This window comes from Vidua chalybeata, chromosome 17 (assembly GCF_026979565.1).
Source record: "Vidua chalybeata isolate OUT-0048 chromosome 17, bVidCha1 merged haplotype, whole genome shotgun sequence".
In the NCBI taxonomy this organism is placed as follows: Eukaryota; Metazoa; Chordata; class Aves; order Passeriformes; family Viduidae; genus Vidua; species Vidua chalybeata.
In genome coordinates, this window is record NC_071546.1 from 9,590,879 (window position 1) to 9,609,791 (window position 18,913).

At 41.3% G+C, this 18,913-nt stretch overlaps 1 protein-coding gene across 6 annotated transcripts in view; it reads left to right on the top strand.

Moving 5' to 3' along the window:
* The window catches only part of DIDO1 (death inducer-obliterator 1), a 52,487-nt gene that overhangs the window by 27,763 nt on the left and 5,811 nt on the right, over positions 1-18,913 (top strand). For 4 of the 6 annotated variants that reach the window (XM_053958707.1, XM_053958706.1, XM_053958709.1 and 1 more), the window contains 9 exons: positions 7,507-7,954; positions 8,813-8,972; positions 9,411-9,527; positions 9,750-9,854; positions 10,296-10,431; positions 10,563-11,109; positions 11,948-12,101; positions 13,107-13,196; positions 13,826-14,021. In XM_053958707.1, coding sequence (XP_053814682.1) covers positions 7,507-7,954; positions 8,813-8,972; positions 9,411-9,527; positions 9,750-9,854; positions 10,296-10,431; positions 10,563-11,109; positions 11,948-12,101; positions 13,107-13,196; positions 13,826-14,021 — 1,953 coding nt within the window. Of the gene's footprint in view, positions 1-7,506; positions 7,955-8,812; positions 8,973-9,410; positions 9,528-9,749; positions 9,855-10,295; positions 10,432-10,562; positions 11,110-11,947; positions 12,102-13,106; positions 13,197-13,825; positions 16,127-18,913 lie in introns of those variants that run through there. The other 2 variants (XM_053958712.1, XM_053958711.1) reach the window with 2 other exon arrangements.

Sequence of the window (18,913 nt, forward strand, 5' to 3'; positions counted from 1 at the left end):
ATGAGACTGGCAGGGGCTGTGCTGGCCTGGGGCTGGCACGAGACCTGAGCCCTGCCTGTGGAGGGAGGCAGACCATAATGGTGTTGAAGCCAACGTCCCCTGGGACCCAGCCAGTTAAAAGGAGCAGTGGGATCCTTGGGGAGCCATTTTCATCTCCTGCCTGTGAACTACTGGAGCTCCCCTTCTCTGCTCTGCAAGGTATGTCACACGTGCCCTGTGGCTGGCAGCCACATGAAGATTTTTGCCATCTCTTAAGTTAGGAAGGCTGGTCCCTGCTCCTGGCATGTGCCTCTCAAACACCCAGCAGCACACCTGAGGCACTGGGAGACAGCAGGCCAGCACTCCTGCCATCAGGGGTGCTTGCATTCAGTGTGAGAACCATTGCTCAGGGGAAGGGTTGGGGGGCAGAAGCCTGGTACAGCTTCCAGAGGCACTGTGCATATGAGGGTGGTTTATCTCATCATCAACACTGAAAGTGATGAAAGTTTGATTAAAAACACTCACCACCCTCTTGCTGGTTTGCTTTCTTTTACTAATTTTACTTCAGTTCTTTGAACTTGCTCACTTGACTGCATAGCCAGTGAAAAAGTTCTTTGCTAGTCCCCAAATAAAAGGGATTTTTTTGAGATTATCACTTGCACTTAGAGTCAAGTTTGCTGCTGATTCGCTGTGTCCAATCTGTGCTGAACTTGGAACCTGAAGATGGCCTGTCCCTGCAAGGAGTGATGATGCCAATCCATGAACAGTCTGGAGAATAAGAAGCCTTTTTTTGCCTCAGATAATGCTTCTCTCCCTTAAGAGTGGGGTAGGATTAAAGATGTTGTTGTCTAATGGAGATCAGATAGATCATTACAGTATCACGTAGATTAAAATACAGCTTGTGTGTCAAAGCTGCAGATGTGCATCAGCACAGAACTACAGGTTGGCTTGAACACAAATCACTGCAGGAAAGGCAGGCCCTTGTCTCCGAGTCTCCTGAATTAACTTCAGGGACAGATCTACTTTGTGTGCCTAAACGTAGAGGCTTGGCACACAGGCAGCTTAACTGCAGTACAGATCAGAACTGATGGAGGCTTTCAGAGAGCAGCAGTGGGGCAGGCAGCATGTGCCAGACACTAGTGTTCAATAAAGTTTGATTTAGTCTTGAAAGTGGAAGGAGGTAGGGCAGGTAGCAGTGAAAACTAGCACTGAAACCGATTTCAGAGCAGCTCAACACATCTGAATTAGGGCTAGCACTGAATTATCTGTGAGGGAAGTGACAAAAAGCCCTGCAGAAGCAGGTGTGAGGAGAGAGCAGTCCAACAGGCTCAGAGCTGCAGCGGTCCCAGAGCTCATCTGCACGGCAGCGGTGCTCGGTGCCACCAGAGGGGGCTTCGGGGCACCCAGCGGCGCTGAGCAGTGCCCGAGGCTCACATGTCAGGCGGCCCCAGCACGGGACTGGGCACAGCTGGCTCGGAACTGGTAAGTAGCTTCCCGTAGTGGAGTGCTTGAGGACTGACAGCTAAAGCACCTGCTCACCCGTGTCTTTTACTCAGTTTTTTCAGTTCCAAAAGGTTTCACCTCGGAAGAACTCGTGGATTAAAGTTCGGTAGTGGCCACTGCATTGGGGCAGGGGGGTTGGTTAAATTCTGCTCTGTTCAGGTTATTACTGTCACAAGTCACACAGGAGGGGTCATCACACAGCTGTGTCAGATGACTCCTCTAGGGACATGGGCTGAGTGGCAGTGCGAAACTGCTGAACCACGCCAGTTCGGAGGTTGGGAAATCCTGCCTGTCCTCTCCAACAGTTATCCAGAGAGAAAATGTGGTTGTTAAATTCTCAGCTACTGGCAAAGGGGTGAGATGTTTTCCTCATAGGCCAGCAGCCTGTGCTGCCCTGTGTGCCAATGGCTGCCCTCACCTTGCCCCGCTCGGAGCAGAGAAGCTGCAGCGCTGCGACCACGGCGCAGGGACGGCCACCACAGCCACCTGCGGCTGAGCCCGAGGAGCCGCGGGACGTGGAGGCCGCGGTCACTGCCCGGGTCTGGGCACCCAAAACGCTGGCAGGGCAGGTCCTGCGTAGGTGACTGGCTCTGCTGGGCTGTGCCCACCTGTGTTCCTGTCAGCTGGTCTAAGGGCCAGTGCTGGTGGCTCTAGAGATCAGCTCTTGTCACAAGATGGAATTGCTCAGCTCTGCTCAGCCTTTACACTGGCTGCTTAAATACTTTCTAACAGGTATTAATGGGCTTGTTACAACTACACTGCTCCAGCACTGTGGATTTTCTTCCCTCTAAAGGCATAAAAATCTACTTTAAACAGTAGTAAATACAATCCCGTTTTGAACAGGTGGATCACAAGTGGCTGTTCTCTTAGGTTGCATTATTAATTTTGTGGAATTTTACAGATTTATTGTTAAATGTTAATTACCAGCTTTCTTACTGTTGGTGCGACAGAAGTTCATATACTGTGCATAAGACTGAAGTCAGTTATGGGGGTTTGGATTTTTCCCTAAACCTCTCTATTGTAGTGAGACAGAAGTCTGAAAAGGAGCAGTAAAACCCAGACAGACTTGGGCTGCCTCTGTGCTGGGCAGTGCCCCCTCAAGTGCTGGGTTCCTGACGTCCTGCTCCTTTGGGCCTGCGCTCCCACTACAGAAAGTTTCTGTGCAAGCTGGACACGACACAGCTGTCGGCTCCTCTCACACTGCCAGGAGGAATTTCATCCGGGGGAGAGAAAGTAGATTAATGTAGATGGAAGAGAACACGGGAAACATTAAGATGATATTTGACACCAGAGACAGTAGTGCTGGTAAACCTTATGCCAAAATCTTAATTCTCTAGAGAAAATTACAGTACTCTGCATGGTTGCAAGACATATTGCACGGAAGTGTTTTAATGTCCTGTAAGAGGAGCTAGGATGCTTTTTTTAATTTAGAAAACCACCAAAAAAACAGCTTTACTGGAGTCATTGTGAAATGGGCTCTCCAGGTGTAACAGCCTGTGGTTTATCTCCACAGCATTTGAAAGTTTTAATATCAACTAGAGCCAGAAATTAAAGTTCTTTTGAAGAGCTGTGATTTGAACAATTTTATAACTATATAATATATATTGTAGTATTCTAAAAATGAAAAAAGCAATAGTTTCAGCAAAACCGCTCATCACAAATGAGAACCTATATAGAAATCAGGATTAGTTTTTGAAGTGGCTTTCAAAAACTGTAACTCCAAAGAAGGATTGGGTGGAGAGGAAAGAGGGAAAGAACCAGAATAGACTTAAATGCTGTACAGAAATATTCTTTAATGATTGGAGAAGAAACAAAGCTTCCTGTGCCTAATGTACGTGCTGGTGGTGTGAAACCCAGCCTCTGGGTGTTGGTGAGGGACTGGGCTGCAAGTACAGCCTGCAAATCCTTCATGCAAAGGTAACAGCCCTACACTGTGGAAATCCTGCTTTATTGGGCCTCCACAATGGCCTGGCAAGTGCTGAGACACCGTGTTGAGAGGTTCAGAAGTACCTGGAACCGTCAGGCTCGTCTGTCCTGGCAGATGCTGTGGCAGTTCTGCTCTGCATGCAGAAGCCTCGTTCACAGCCGTGTGTTGTAATGTCAAGTGTAACTGCAGGGGGAATTTCCTCAGGGGAGGGGCTCTATGTCTGTCGACACCTGGTGGGAGAGATTCTGTGTCTGCCTGTAGTGAGCACACCAAGCAATGCTGTTTGTTAAGCCAGGGAGGAATGAAGTTTTCTGCCAGAGGACTTGTTGGGTTTCACGCTGGGAACGTGTTGGCTCATTAGCTGCAGCTACACCTCGGTCTCTTTAGCCCATGCCTCCCTTCAGTCAGTGAGGATCCTGTTCTTGTCCTAACAAGTGGCCCACAAGACAAAATGGGGCAGTTGGGAATTACTGTTATTTTAAACTGTGTTTCTGACTTCAAGCCAGGGAGGTTCACCTGGGTGTTTAAGGGGTTGAATAGAAGAACCACCAAATGCCTTATTCTAAACTGCCAGTGGTGAAACTCCATGTTAATCTCTTAGGTGGGATAGGCTGATGTTCAGTGCTTGTCTCATCCTTTTACTTTAAATTTGGTTTAGAGCATTTATTATAGGTGCACTGGAGCTACTGACGAAAAGGACCAAACCCACCATAGCATAAAACACAGTGGCCAGTGTGTACAGTAGCATTGGCTGTGCCTTTTCCTCATGCTGCCCGTAGACTGCAGGGCCAAGCAATCTGGCCCTTTCCAAGTTGGAAATCATGGGCTGAGGGCATACCTGGTCCATGATCTGTCTCATCTATTTGCTGAGCAGCTCTGCAATCTGTTCAGAAGTAAAGCTCCATATGTGTTGGCATACTGCTCTCAGAAAAGAGCACATCTTGCTGTTAGTGCTTCCAAACATACCGCTGCCACATTTCCATACCTGTCAGGAGGTGCTGTCTGCTTTGGGGTGTGCTCATGTTGTGGTTAGATCAATAGGAGAGTGAGCTGCCACCCCAAAAGACAGCGCTGCTCCTTCCCCACCCTCCACTGGCTGCTCCTGGGCATTGGATTTAAGACCCATGTAATGCACAGTGAGTTGCTTCAGCTGGATTATGGGGCAGCACATTGACACTGTAACCTAGAACTTCATGGGACAAAAATTCTGATTTTTCATTGTCAAAACAGGATAAGAGTTTGGTTTTTTTTTAGATTTTCCTCATGTACAGGTGTTACAGATTATTTGTTTGTACAGAGGTTCTAAGTATTCTGGATTTTTTATCAAAACCTGCACATGCTTGATTGGACAGTATTAGTTTGAACAGGACCTTGGTAGTTCTAGAGAACTGAAGGAGTCACTTATGGCTGAGTTACTACATAGAGAATCTGTGCCATCCATGTCTGATCAACAAGTCCTGCTCAGGAGATACTTGAAATTGATATAAAATAGTGTTGTATCTTGGAAGTGTCAGGCGTGCATGATACTTGGGAACTATTTACATGTTTTCTGTTGGCTAAAGAAGCATAAAAGCACACACCTTAAGAATAGTCATGGTGTCAGCTGGCAGGTTAAAAGATGCCTCTGTGTGTGCTTGGATCTTGGAGACTCTGGTGACCTTCAGTCCCAGGAATGTCAATCTAGCTTTGTACTAGGAGCTTTTATTTATTTATTTATTTGTTTTACAAGTCTATATTCTTACTGTGATATAGCTCTTTGTAATAGAAAGGTGTTTAGTGCAGGTATACTTATATATACAAAACATCTGATGGATACAAAACATCTTGGTTCTGCTATTTTTAGTTCTATCAATGTAGTTTTTGTTAACTACTTTGAACTAATCATTAAATAGATAATGGTTAGAGGATTAAGAATAAATTTGCAGCCATACTTCTGCTGTAACCACAAAGAACTAAACATCTTAGTACTGAGGATTGAATTTTGCTGTCACTGCAATCCAAGCTGTTCTGTCCTGCCTTGCCGTGGCAGGTCACAGAGTGTGCTGCTGTCCTACCTGCCTGGAAAGGTACAGTTCTGTGCAGAAGATAAATAAACCAGGAGAAAGAGAATGGGAGTAATTCCTGCAGTGTTACCAGTGCACACGTTTTGGATATTTGCCATCTCTCTGTTCAAGACTGACCTCAGAATAGGTTGGCTGGTTACCTCTCAGGTTCTGGGGACCCTGTTTGACCAAGTCAACCATATCAGCAATAGTTCCTTATCCTCTCCTTCCCTCCTGGCTTTGCCAGAGTCCTCTTGACAACTGGAATAGTGTTAGGGGAGACATACAGAGAGACACTCTGGGTCACACAGGTGGTGTCCCTTGCTCAGACAGGAATCAAGGCCAATCTAGGGAGAACTGGGAGTAGTGTGAGGGTAATAATTGCATTTCATTTATAGCAAAATCATCCCAGCCTATGAAATGATTTAATGTACTTTGACAGCAGGTTTTGTTTACACTTTAAGTAGTTAATCTGGCTCAGAAAAAAATCCTCAGTTGTAAAATACTTCTAGGAGAAAACTGGGGATAAAGATACAGTGTCTCTCCATCTTCTGGCTTCTTGTGTTCCAGCAGAAGTTGAGCATACACTCTTGCACTTCACCTTACAAAAGGTCAGTTCCTGTGGTGTTTCTTGGTTCATCTCCCACCAGTGTCCATGGAAGCTGCCAGCACCGAGGGCCAGTTACAGGGAGGGGGCTGAGAGGGGCATTGCTGGAAGTGCTGGTCTCCACTAGGCATGCAGAAACTTGCAAGGCCATTTCTTCATGAAATAAGGTGGTATCATTTGTCCGTTAAGAATGCCAAGCCTTCTGCAGTTTGAGGGATGATTACATTGGGAATTTATGCTGATGTGTGGGGTGTTTTGAACCAGGCCCCCCCAGGAGGGCTTGGTCCCTATCAAGTCCATCTCAGGATGGTTTAGGCCTTTTCCAGTGATTTCTGCTCTCATCAGAGCAGACCTGGAAGGTGAAGAGGGACCAGTTGGTCGTTGGTAGAATTACTGGAACTCTTGGATGTTGCCCAGGAAGTGTCCTGCACATTGCACCTAAGGGGTTGGGCTGATACAGCTACAGACCTGCAACAAGGTTAGGAACAACTTTATTTTAGGAGTTGATTTTTGGATTTGCCTCAAAACCCATCCTTATTTGAGCTCTCAGGATCCATATGCTGACGTTACCCAACGTAAATTTGATGTCTTGGAAATTATGTTCTGTTGGAGGGGGATGTGTGTGTTTTGGGGTTTGGCTTTTTTTGCTGGGTTGAGTTGTTCCTTTCAGTGCCAGAAGGTGGTACAGATTAAATGCAATTTTAAAACTTAGTTGCTTTTAAAATCCTGTGCAAGTATACCTTTTACAGGTGTGAAAATGAGAGCTTTTACTTATGCTTCGTAAATTTTTTTGTATATGATGTGGATCAGTTATTGTAACATTAGAATTTTCAATGGAAAACTGAATTTTACGAATGGAATAGATAGAGAATGGTGAGAATTGGATGGCTACAGCCTGGCAGCAGTGTTAATGTTTGAATACTCCTTAAATCTAGACTCTAGCTAGGAACTGAATAGGTTTATTAAACTTCAGTAATACTCAACTTAGGGTAATATTAGTACAATTTCAAGTTCATGGACTTTGTTGTCAGGTCAACCTCTGTAATTATCTGGTTCTGTAAAGTGCTATGAGACTTTCTCTGTTTAAATGTATCATGTGGATTGTATTGCATTATTTTTATTCTTTATATGTGTAAGTATTTGGGTTGATTTTGAAGCTTAACCATGAAATCCCACTCAGGAATCTTTGAAGGTGGTGCCTTCCCCCTCCCCCTAATTTTTCTTATGCACAAAATTTTCAACAAACAAACAAGTCAACCATGGCATGATTTTAAACATCACTTTTAACAAAGCAAGTGAGAATAAATAGCTTAAACTGCTTGCCTGGTAGCTATTCACTGGAGATGGTATTTCACAGACTTTTCTTTATAAATTGGTATTTGGTCTTCATGAATACAAAGTTATAAAATTAAGCCTTTAATATTGTATTTTCCTCTTTGTTTTAACAGCTCAAAGGGAAGAGAAGAGGAATGAAGATCGAGCAGAGTCCGCATTGGCACCGAAGAAGGCTGTGGTATCTATCATGGAGAAACAGTCCTCTTCTCTCACCAAAAATCTGCCTGCAAAGAAGTCCCCATCCTACTCCAACACCTCACTAACTAAACCACCACTGAAACCTGCTGGAAGTTTCAAAGGTGTCATTCCCAAGAAACCTTGGCCTTTGGCAGGCAGTGTTCCTTCCAAACAGTCACCTCTCTCTCATGGCTCATCAGTTGCCAAGAAAGCAGCTCCGTCTTCCAGTTTGAGTGGAGGACTCAAAAAGCCTTCGCTGTCTTCCGTGTCAGCTGCAACTGGAAGTAGTCAAGCAAAAGCCTCAGCCAGTCCTGCCCAGTCACAGCCCAACTCTCAGATTCGACAGAATATTCGACGATCCCTGAAAGAAATTTTATGGAAGAGGTGGGAATTCAAAACACTTTATATAGGAAGCTACACCTAGAAGTAACATGGAGAGTTTAGTTTGTCTTGATAAGGAATTTTGAGGGATTGAATTTATGCAACAAATTACTACAAGTGCAATCGGCATCTCAGGTTTATATTTGAAATAAAAATTGCTGATAGAAAAGAAATGTCCATGTGATGAAGCCTTTATAAAAAGAGACCTCTATTCCATTTATATTGAGACAATTACAGTTGAAGGATTAAATCACAGCTTAGAAGCTTTTATAATGTAGGTGCTCTGAGTTTTAAAATCTGGAGATGGAGAGTTGTAGGGAACATAGTATAGGAAATACCATAGTTAAATCTCACTGAAGGAGAGATTCCCTCCTATCTCAACATGAAAATCAACAACAAGAAATTCTTGTCAACAGGCAGCTATCACTTAGGACGGGAAAAAATAACACAAAAAAATGCAGATTTTCCCACAATAATTATTAAAGATAATGACAACCATAAAGACTTGCCATAGAGCACTGCCCTCTGGTATTGTCTCTGAAAAGGAAATCCTGGTCACAGTGGGGAATCAAGGACTGAAACTGAGGTGCTTGGGCTCCCTGTGTCACTCCGGGCAGAGAAGCTCCAGGTGGCAGGAGTCCCAAAGCCGTGTCCTCCATGGCTTTCTGCAGGCAGGAATTAAAGTTTACCAGAGTTCAAGATCCTGAGATAGACTTTGGCTTTGAGGTTTCATTTAAAGGAGTCTTAAGCCCTTCCTGGGTGAGAAGCAGCTGAGGTCAGCTCTGAAAAAATTATTTTTTGTGACTGTACCTGACCATTCACCCCGGACATAACCACACATTCCTGTTCTTTTTGCCACAGAGTCAATGACAGCGATGACCTGGTCATGACAGAGAGTGAAGTAGGGAAAGTAGCACTCAACATTGAGAAGGAGATGTTTAATTTGTTCCAAGTGACAGACAACAGATACAAGAGCAAATACCGTAGTATCATGTTCAATCTCAAGGACCCCAAAAACCAGGTTTGGAATTTTCTTAAACAGTAAACTTGTATAGAAATGTGCTTTTGGGCTTGAAGGGTATGTCAGATTCTACCCTCAACAAACATTAGGAGTCTCAAAATAGAGACTTAGGAAATAAATGATAAAATGTTATTATAAAGCCATTCAAGCATTTTAACAATATTTTTATCTAAGTAGAAGTTCAAAGGCTTCTTTAGTTGGTGATTAACAAACTATATAAATATATATATAGTTTATATAGTTTGAGCATTTGATGTGATATATTTATACTTGGGGTTTATTTCATCCCTGATTTCTGGTTGCTGCACCTTTCCAAGTTTGCTTGTAAGTAGGTGATATTTTTAATAGAGAATTAAGAAACTGGAACAGGTTTTGCCTGCCCAGCACTGTTACCTGAGCAGGTTCCCTTCAGCACAGCAAAGTCTCTTCATTTTTCAGGGACTTTTCCATCGTGTCCTTCGTGAGGAAATCTCCCTGTCAAAACTGGTGAGAATGAAGCCAGAAGAACTTCTATCTAAAGAACTGTCTGTGTGGAAAGAGAAACCAGCTAAGGCAGTAAGCAACATAATTTTTCCCTATGTCCTTATGTACAAATTAAGAACAAGTTTACCAGCCTTTACCACCCATTATACGTTAATGCACCATTTTCTTCCTAACAAAATACTAATAACACTCAGTTTCAATACACTTTTCCCCTACCACATACCAAATGATACCAAAGTACAGAGTAAAATAAATATATGGAGCTTTTACCAACACTTGTTTTGTTTCTTTCAGGTGGAGTCAAGAAGCAAACCTCATGAAATCAAGAAAACAGCTGTAAAACGGGAACATGTGCCTGCTGTCAATATGGAGGATTCTCCACCAGTATCTGATTCTGATGTGAGTACTGGGGCTGTTCCTTCAGCTTGAGGATGTGGAGTGGGAGCAATGGCAGTTAAGGCTTCAAATTTGGGCAGATTGTTTCACTGAGGTGTGGGGATATCATTTGCCCACTGGGTGTGCTATGAGCATTCAAGTGTGAAGGACTGCAACAGCCAGTGTTAGGTGTATTTTGCAGGCACTTCAAAAATGTTGTGTATTTTTCAGCCCTTGATGTCAATTTAGAAAAATCTTTTCTTTCTGAACATAAGCTCTACTTAAAAGCACTGTGGGCTTGAAATTTGGACACATATAATGTGATAACTCCATCTAACATGATATGCTTTAAGCAAGGACTTTTAGGTATTCTTTTAAAAAACTGAATTAACAGTTGTCAAAGTATTTTTGTATTGTTGACATTAATGACCAACTGTAATATTTTTTGTGGTTAATCACATTTAGGAACAGCAGGAGTCAACCCGAGCTGCACCCAGTTTGAACAGTCCTCCTTCTCTAGACATTTTTAGCAGCATGTTGAAGGATACAACAAGTCAGCATCGAGCCCATCTTTTTGACCTGAACTGTAAAATCTGTACAGGTATTTATTGACAATGCTGACCTTGGGCAAAGTAAAAGAGCTGTTACTTAAGTATTGTTTATTTTTTTTTTAAATAGTTGCTCCAAACTACTGTTAAATACTAATCAAAAGCGCTTGATATAAATCTATAGGTCAGATTTCAGCATCAGAAGATGAGATACCAGCTAAGAAGGTGAAGTCAGGAGCTTCTGCTAAGAAGGCGGAGTCGAAATCAAAGCCAGAAGTGCAGGCCAAGTATGAGAGTCCTGCAGCAGCCCCAGCAGCAGAGCCTGACAAAGAGCCTGTCGCTGATGACGCAATGGACATTGATGTTGAGCCAGCAGCAGAAACAGTTTCCCAGCCAGCCACAGAAGGAATTTCCATTCCTACAAGCCAGAGCCAGAACAGCACAGACTCTGCTGTACCTGAAGAGGTCTCTGCTCTCGCTGCCTCCTGTGCTGGCCCTGTTGTCACAACTGTAACAGTTTCTGGCAGAGACCCCAGGACAGCCATGAGCAGCTCCTCTGGGACTGTGACACCAGCCCTGCGTCCTGGGCCCGCAGCTGACAAAGTCTCCACAGGGGAAACCAAACAGGAAACTTCCAAACCAGTTATGACTGTCCCCAAATCAATATTATCCAAACCCTCTTCCTCACCAGATCCCAGATACCTGGCGGTTCATCAGTCACCCAACATCAAGTGCGTATCCCCAGCAGCTGCCACATCCCTCCTGTGGCTCTCTGCAGATTCCCATGTGTCCCATATCCTGTTCTCTTTCCTTCAACCAAAAGGCTTGTTGAGGCTTAAAGTTCAGGGAGCCTGATTCACATTTTTGAAATGCCATCTCTCCTCATTTGCTTTCTCTAGCTTGGTAAAGTTTTCAGAGCATCAGTGTATGCATCAACAGATGCACAGAGTATCAACAAACATTCTACAATATTCCAGCAGAGAAATAAAACTTGAGGGTGTCATGCAGACTTAGAAGTCTGAATATACGTTAATATCTAGAAAGACAGTGCATGGGAGAGATTGCTTAGAGGTATTTCCAGATTTTCATCCTGTATTAAAATACTGTTGCATCTAAATACGAATTAAAATTAACCAATTGGTCAGCTTGAAAGGAAGTGGATTTCTTTCACATTCTGAGTATACACAATAGTAAAAATAAATATTGCTGAGTATATCCTTTTGCAATTGCAGTTAAAATAGTTTTATTCATAGCAAGTTCTTTTATTTCAGAATCGCTTTCAGAAGGATATTGTTTACTTAATTAGTGAGAAATCTATAATTGGTTTTATAAAAGTTGTACCTTTTGGCATCTCTTTGCCTGTCTGCAGCTACAAGTTTATTTTCTGCTATTCCTTGATTTTTTGACTAGTACCAAGTTAATGGAAAACATTAACGAACAATCTAGTAAAAATTTTGTTACTTATTCAAAAGAAAGTATCAGATCAATAGGAGGAAGGAAGAAAATTTAAAATAAAGGACCCATCCTCACTGGCATTCAGTAACCTTTCTGTTTGGATTTGTTTTGCAGTGCTTCAGAGCCTCGCTCACCTCAGGACAGCGACACTTCCCTCTTTCTTTCCCGTCTCAACACCATTTGGAAAGGATTTATTAACATGCAGAGTGTGGCCAAATTTGTCACTAAAGCCTATCCAGTCTCCGGGTGCTTTGATTATCTTAGTGAGGTGTGTGTGTGTCTGGAATGGGTCTGTGCTGCAGCTCCTGGTGCTAGAACGGCTGGAGGCACTGTGTGTTTATAGAGTTACATTAGGACTGTAGCAGTGATAAATGAAATCTTTGTAGTAATAGGAAAAGTAGCTCAAGAAAAAAAAATCAGCCTTTTAAAACTTCACAAATCTGTGAAGAATTCTAATGTCTTTCAACGTGTTAATACATATGTTTAGGATCTAACATGGGATAATGGCTTTGTATCAGCTTCCTTGTTTAGGAGTCAGTGTTTTAAAGTGTGTGCCTTGTTCTGTTCTCAAGCTAGATGGGTCACTGATGTGATCTGTTAGAAAATTTTGTTCAGCTGTTTATGAAAAGTATCATCCTTGTTACTAACTTTCAAGTAAAACCAGTTGGATGATACTGTTCTGAGAGGGTGTACATTCAAATAATGAGACAGTAGAAAGGTTTTTCTTTCTCTTTTTTTTCTCTCAAGGGCATTTTAGATGCCTTAGGAATTTTCCAACATAAATGTATGGTTTAGGATTTAGTAGGCTTGCTTGTTCTTCTGAGTACTGCTTTTGCTGAAATGAGTTTCACTGTCCTTGTAACAGGAAATTCACCAGAATTCAAGTGACTTGGGGTCACTGCAAATGTGGAGAAAAGCTGTATTTCAGATAGCAGCTTCCCTATAAAAGCTATTATATCTGTATGTTATAGTTTCTCTATAAATGCCATAATGGGCATTTACAGAAATGGGCATACAGAACTATTTGATGTGTTGCTGCTCTCCCTGTTTGGAGTGTCTGTCTGTTCCGTGTATCTTGTGGGCCTTTGGGTCACGTGCCATAATTAAATACCTCCAAACTTAGGAATAGCCTGTCTGAATTTAAAAACATATGTACAAAAGTCTGCTAAAATTTAACTATCCACTGGGCTACTGGGATGGGGCAACATGCACTGCCTTTTTTGGTTTTAATTTTTGGTTTTTCTCACTCTACCATGTAATACTTCTTGTTTAGGATTTACCTGACACAATTCACATTGGTGGGAGGATCTCACCGAAGACAGTCTGGGATTATGTTGGCAAACTCAAATCTTCGCTTTCTAAGGTATTCACTTAAAATCCTTTGCAAAACCCAGAAGAAATAGACAGCAATGTAAAATGACAACTTTTTATAATACAGGGTAGTAAACAACAAATACTGACATAGATCACACATGGAGAACTACCTAAATCACTTCTTTGAAATTTTTTATTTATTTTAGTAATGTGTTTATTGAGCTGTAAACCTTGATCTCTCTTCCTGCACAGTAGTTAAATCTTCAAGCTATTTACTAACTGAAATATTGGAGATTGAAATTCAAATATTAAAGAAAAGGAACTGATCATTTAATACATTTTGGTATTAAAACCACTTCAGAGGTGAAAAAATGATATAGACATTATAGAGAAAAACTTGAAACTAAGAATTTTCCATTTCTTTTTCATTTTGAGCCTCAAGCTGTTCAGTTTGATATGAGAGACACAAGTAATTTGTATTCTGAAAATGACAAACCTAATTCTGTTTTAATGTTGCAAATTGAACAGCAGTAGTCTCTTAAATCTAGAATGTTGTCCTGAAGGCATAATTGGAGTGATAAATGTGCAGTTTATTTTACCTCTGGACTTTGCCCTTTACCATTTCATTTGCTGGTAATGTTGCAGGTTGAATTTTTCCACTTTGCTTTTGTATTCCAGGAATTGTGTTTGATTCGTTTCCATCCTGCAACAGAAGAAGAAGAAGTTGCCTATATCTCTCTCTACTCCTATTTTAGCAGTCGTGGTCGTTTTGGTGTTGTAGCTAATAACAACAGACATGTCAAGGATCTCTACCTGATCCCCCTGAGTTCTAAGGACCCAATTCCTTCCAAACTCTTGCCCTTTGAGGGACCAGGTAAGCACAAAACAGGGGAGGTTCAATGCTAGGTAAAATCACAAGACAAAAGGCAATCTGAGACAAGTTGTTGAATATTTAATGTAATCATTAGTTACAATTTTTATATAAAATCAATTTTAAAGTAAATAATTAGGGAAAAGCTGGAAATCAAACTCTGCTAAGATAAAATTGTCCAAACTTTAGTCTTTCCAACAAGATGCTCATATGTCTCAGGAGAATGAGTTTACGTGTAAAATCAAGGATATGGAACAGCCACTATATTAAAACAAACAAACAAACAAACAAAACCACAAAAATCTCCCACCCTATTATCAGCAACTCCTAAATTCCCAAACCCTAGACCTGTACAAGCCATTCACCATCACTTAATTCAAGCAGGAAACTTATCCCACAGAAGAGTCAAGAAGTCAGAGTGAAGACACAGGTAACATTTCTGGTGCTTCCACTGCATTGTCACTGCCCATGCTGAATTAATCTGTACATGCAGTGTGGGGCACAAGGTGTTTGAAATGTTCTGTTCTACTTGGATCAAACTCTAGTCAAATCACTCACTTCAAAAAATCAGTCCTTTGGGGAAAAAGGGACCCATTCCTTAAGGTTAGATTCTTCTATCTTTAGATAAAATCACCTGTAACAGTGTTTGGTGAGTTTGCCCCATGTTGAACATGGCGACAGAAACACTGGGAATGAATTCAGCTGTGAAACACCCTTCTACAGTCATCTTCATCTAAGTATAAGGAGATGCATATGCTTAGTTTCCAAAAAGGATGTAAGTTTTATAGCAAATAACCAAGTTGGGAAGCTGAAGAGCTGCAGGCTGCAATGAAGGCAGAACTCCATTGTCGTGGCCATGGCTGGCACTGCGTGGTAGGTATGGAACAACCAACAAGGAGCTCACTTTTCTGGGGGGACTGACTGAGCTCTGCCCCTCAGATACAAGTAGCACACGACTCAATAAAGCATTCTCAGAGCTTTAATGCAGGAGCAACAGTGGCTGGGACAGGTCTTCAACAAATGGAGCATCACGAGTTAAGTGCTGTCCCTTCCTCCATGAGATGGCCAAGGGTGCTTGCTCTGCATCCCCAGACAAGATTTTTCTCATACACTTCAAATCTCTTTTATCTGTCCTTGAACAGTGCACAGACTAGGTGATTGTTTTTAGGCAATAGCTAAAAAGGCAGGATTATTGCTGTCTAAATTACTGTATAACTAGGATTGTTGAATTTCAGTACTTCATAGTCTGTAATTTACTGTATTTTTGAAAGCTAGGCAAAAACTTAATCCCATTTCATAGCCAAGAAGTGAAAACATCAAATACAGAACACCTTGGCACAGGGATGTAGGCAAAGAATCTTAATTCATGGACTGCCTTTTCAAGGCAGAAGTAAAGAAATGCTATCCTTTTTGGGCAGTAGCACAAGGATGGGATTGGCCATTGAAGCTGCTGTAAATGTCTGCTGCTGGTCTGATAAATAACTCAATCTAATTGTTGCCTCTTGCATTCCTGTGGAAATGCCAGCTTTATGTTTTACACTTTTTTTACTTCTACATTATGGGTTTCATTTCAAATGAAACTCTTTACCTTGGATTGAAGGTTGGCAAATGTAGCCAAACTTTACCATTATTAAGAGATATTTTTAATGTCAGACTGGTTTTGCTGAGTTTTAAGTGCACAAGTATTTCAAAACTGGAAGGAGTTGCTCAGAACAAGTTCAGGTCTCATCTGCAGGTGTTCATGGAGGCAAATATTATAATGCAGGTTTTCAAATTGACAGAAATAGTTGTAGGCCAAGTAGATTAAAGGTTAGCAGAAACAAGGTTCCAAGGGCAGGCAGGCCATGAGATGGAACAGTTTCACAGAAGATTCACTAAAGAGTTCTGCCATCAGGTAACACTTGTTGGAAACTCCTGTGGCAGCCTTTATCTCAGCTGTGCTAAGCTTGTGTTTTAAAAGCGGGTGAAAAGAATCAGGTAAGCTGTTCCTCTTGTTTTGTGTATGTATGAAAACCACAGCATGTAATCCACACCTTTTTAATGACATCTGATGGAATTTACTGTGTTTTCTTTCTTTCATAATCAATAAAAATATTTTGTGGAATGTGGTCATTGTCTCCTTAAATTGAATCGTGTTCCTTCCAGTAGAGTCTAGCAAGGCCTGGGAAAGCATTGCCTTTAGATGGTCTATCATATTTAGATAAATATGAGCTGAGGGGGGAGGAGGGAGAGGACAGTCAAGCCCTGCCACTCCAGAAATCCTAGTTAGAAGATTATCCAGCTGTATCAGCCAGTTCCATCAGGCACGTATGGATTAAGAATTTCTCCTGTTTTCTGATGGATTGGATTTGGAGCACAACTGAGGACTGCGCTAGTACCTAGAAGATCTGCAGAAAACTTTGATGTGGGCAGCTTAAAAACACAGGACAATGGAGGGTTATCCTGATTTATATTTAATTAACTCAGATATTTATTACCAGATTTTATGTGTCATGGGCTCTTCTGCACTGTCCTTTTGCAGTGGTTTACGGTATGTGAATTCATTTCTCTGTTTCACATACACACTTATCACTTCCAGTTGTAAAAAGTAGTATAATCAGACTTAATTACTTACAGAAAGTGATTTATTGAGGGATTTAGTGGTGATGGGAATGTAACAACTATCTTAACATAGGTGAATTTTAATAAAACAGACATACATGTATCAGCAAAGATTCCACAAATGCTGGTATGTCTTTTGGTAGTTTTTTATAGGGGCTGTGAGTTTTCATAAAATTAGAAAGGCATGAAATCTCATGCTGCTGGAATAGTTTTAAAAAAACAAATGCACCAAAATTTTACCTGAACTGTGAATGGAGTTTGTTGTGTTCAGCTGAGCAGATTTCATTAGGAGAAGCAGCAGCAGTAGAGGAATGTGGCAGTACAAACCCGAGTTTCTGTGCCAGTCAGTTCCACTCAGCAAAGGAGCCTGAATGTGGAGCAGTGTCACAGTGCTGGGAGCCATCTGTAGCTCTGAATTAAGGGCACCAATCTGATGACCATTGTCAATTGCTCTCATGATTCATTGGGACAGCTATTTAAATGGCATTGATAAGATGCAGATAAAGTCTTGTGTTGGTCTCTGCAGTTTAAAATCCACCACAGGTGTGCTTAGTCCCTCCCTTGGGTCTGTCAGGGATGGGCAGAAATTGTGTCTTGAACAGTGCAGGTCAGCTTTTACCAGCTGCTGCTGATAGGGAAAGATGGGGCCAATATAAATATGGTGAACTTGATCTAATGAAAAAATATATTTTAAAGCCAAGGAAAATAGTATTAAATCAATACTAGTATTTAGTAGATCCTGTTTTATTTGCTTTAGTTACAGGAAGTAACTCAATAAAACCAGACTGGGGATTTCAAATGCATAATAGAATAATAACTGTTATAAATAATTTAGCACTGAAAACTACTAACTCTGCCAGCACAGCTTGCAGCACTTTTAAAACCTGTGTTTGTGAAAGGCAGTCATTTAGCAGTAGTGGCAGAATGCAGTCAACATTTCGTTGTTCCTAAAATTAGGCACTTAACCTATTTATGGATATTGAGATAGAATGGGGCTGTGGCCTTTGAAAGCTGCTCTGACCATGTGTCTTCATTGAAGCAATCATGTAGTATTTGATCTCTCAGAACTGAGTGAGTGTAGAAGTCAGCTTAGGCAAAATTTCTAATATTTGTGTAAAATTCCAGTATCAAAATGTAACATTTTAATGGATTTATTCTATGATGACTAAATTCTAAACATGATAATTTATAACTAATGCTATTAACTTGCTGCTGGAATTTTTTGCCTTGAAAGTGTATTAAAATGTTACGCTGTTTTAAGTAGTGATTTGATCTCTATTTCTTACAGGAATTCAGACCTAATATCTCAGTAATTACTGTTTATTAGATATCCTGCCTGATGGATTTTTGACACCTGTTTATTTCAGTTATTCAGTGTTTGAAATTCATTGTGACTAATTGCATAAATCACAAGTCTCTGCATGAAATTTGGTAATCAAAACATTTAACAACGGCAGAACAACAAATGCCTACTGGCAGTTTCTGGGTGAACTCCTCTTTGTGAGATGCTCTGCACTGGTCAACACCTACCAACTGGGGAGTTGTTATTCAGTAACATAAATTCAGGAAAACAGCTGATGTGTTTTCCTCTCTAGATGGTAAATTTAGGAGTCCCAGTAAAACTTCTGAGTTGTTTCACCAGATTAATGTATGTGTGATGTGGTTTGTTAATGGAATGTATCTGCTACTGTAGGGTTTGGGGGTTGTGTTGGTATGAAAAAGTTTTTTGTGTTAATAATTAGATATTTAAAATTGTTGCTTAGCGAGAAGTTGGTGTAATAAGAACAAGGAACATATATATATATAAATTTCCTACTTATGGGATCTTGAATAGAAGGGTCAACATAGGTCAGAGCTCTCACATTGCCATTTATCCACAATGAGTATTATCTTTTATTGCACAGGTTATTTTATGTTTCTATATTACTGCTTCCCTGCTGAATAGAAAACGTAACTAATGGCACATATATAGGGAGGACAGTTGCCCTTAAATGAGGGCCTTTTAAAGGCCATTTAGTCCAGAAGTTAAAAGATTGTCTATGTTTGCCACCACTGTATGTTAAAGGATTTAGTCCCTGCCCTTCATTCTAGGCATGTTTATCTGCCAGTGGGACTGTGCATGTAAGAGGAAAAAATACAGGACACAGGCCTACAGACCTTTGCGTTTTTCCTCTTTATCTGAAACTTTCTTCTCATTTCTGGATATACTTCTTCAAGTCTGAAGCTATTCAAAAAGGAGCAGTTCTGCTCATGGTGTTTTTTACTGACCTATCAAGGCCTGATATCCCCACTGG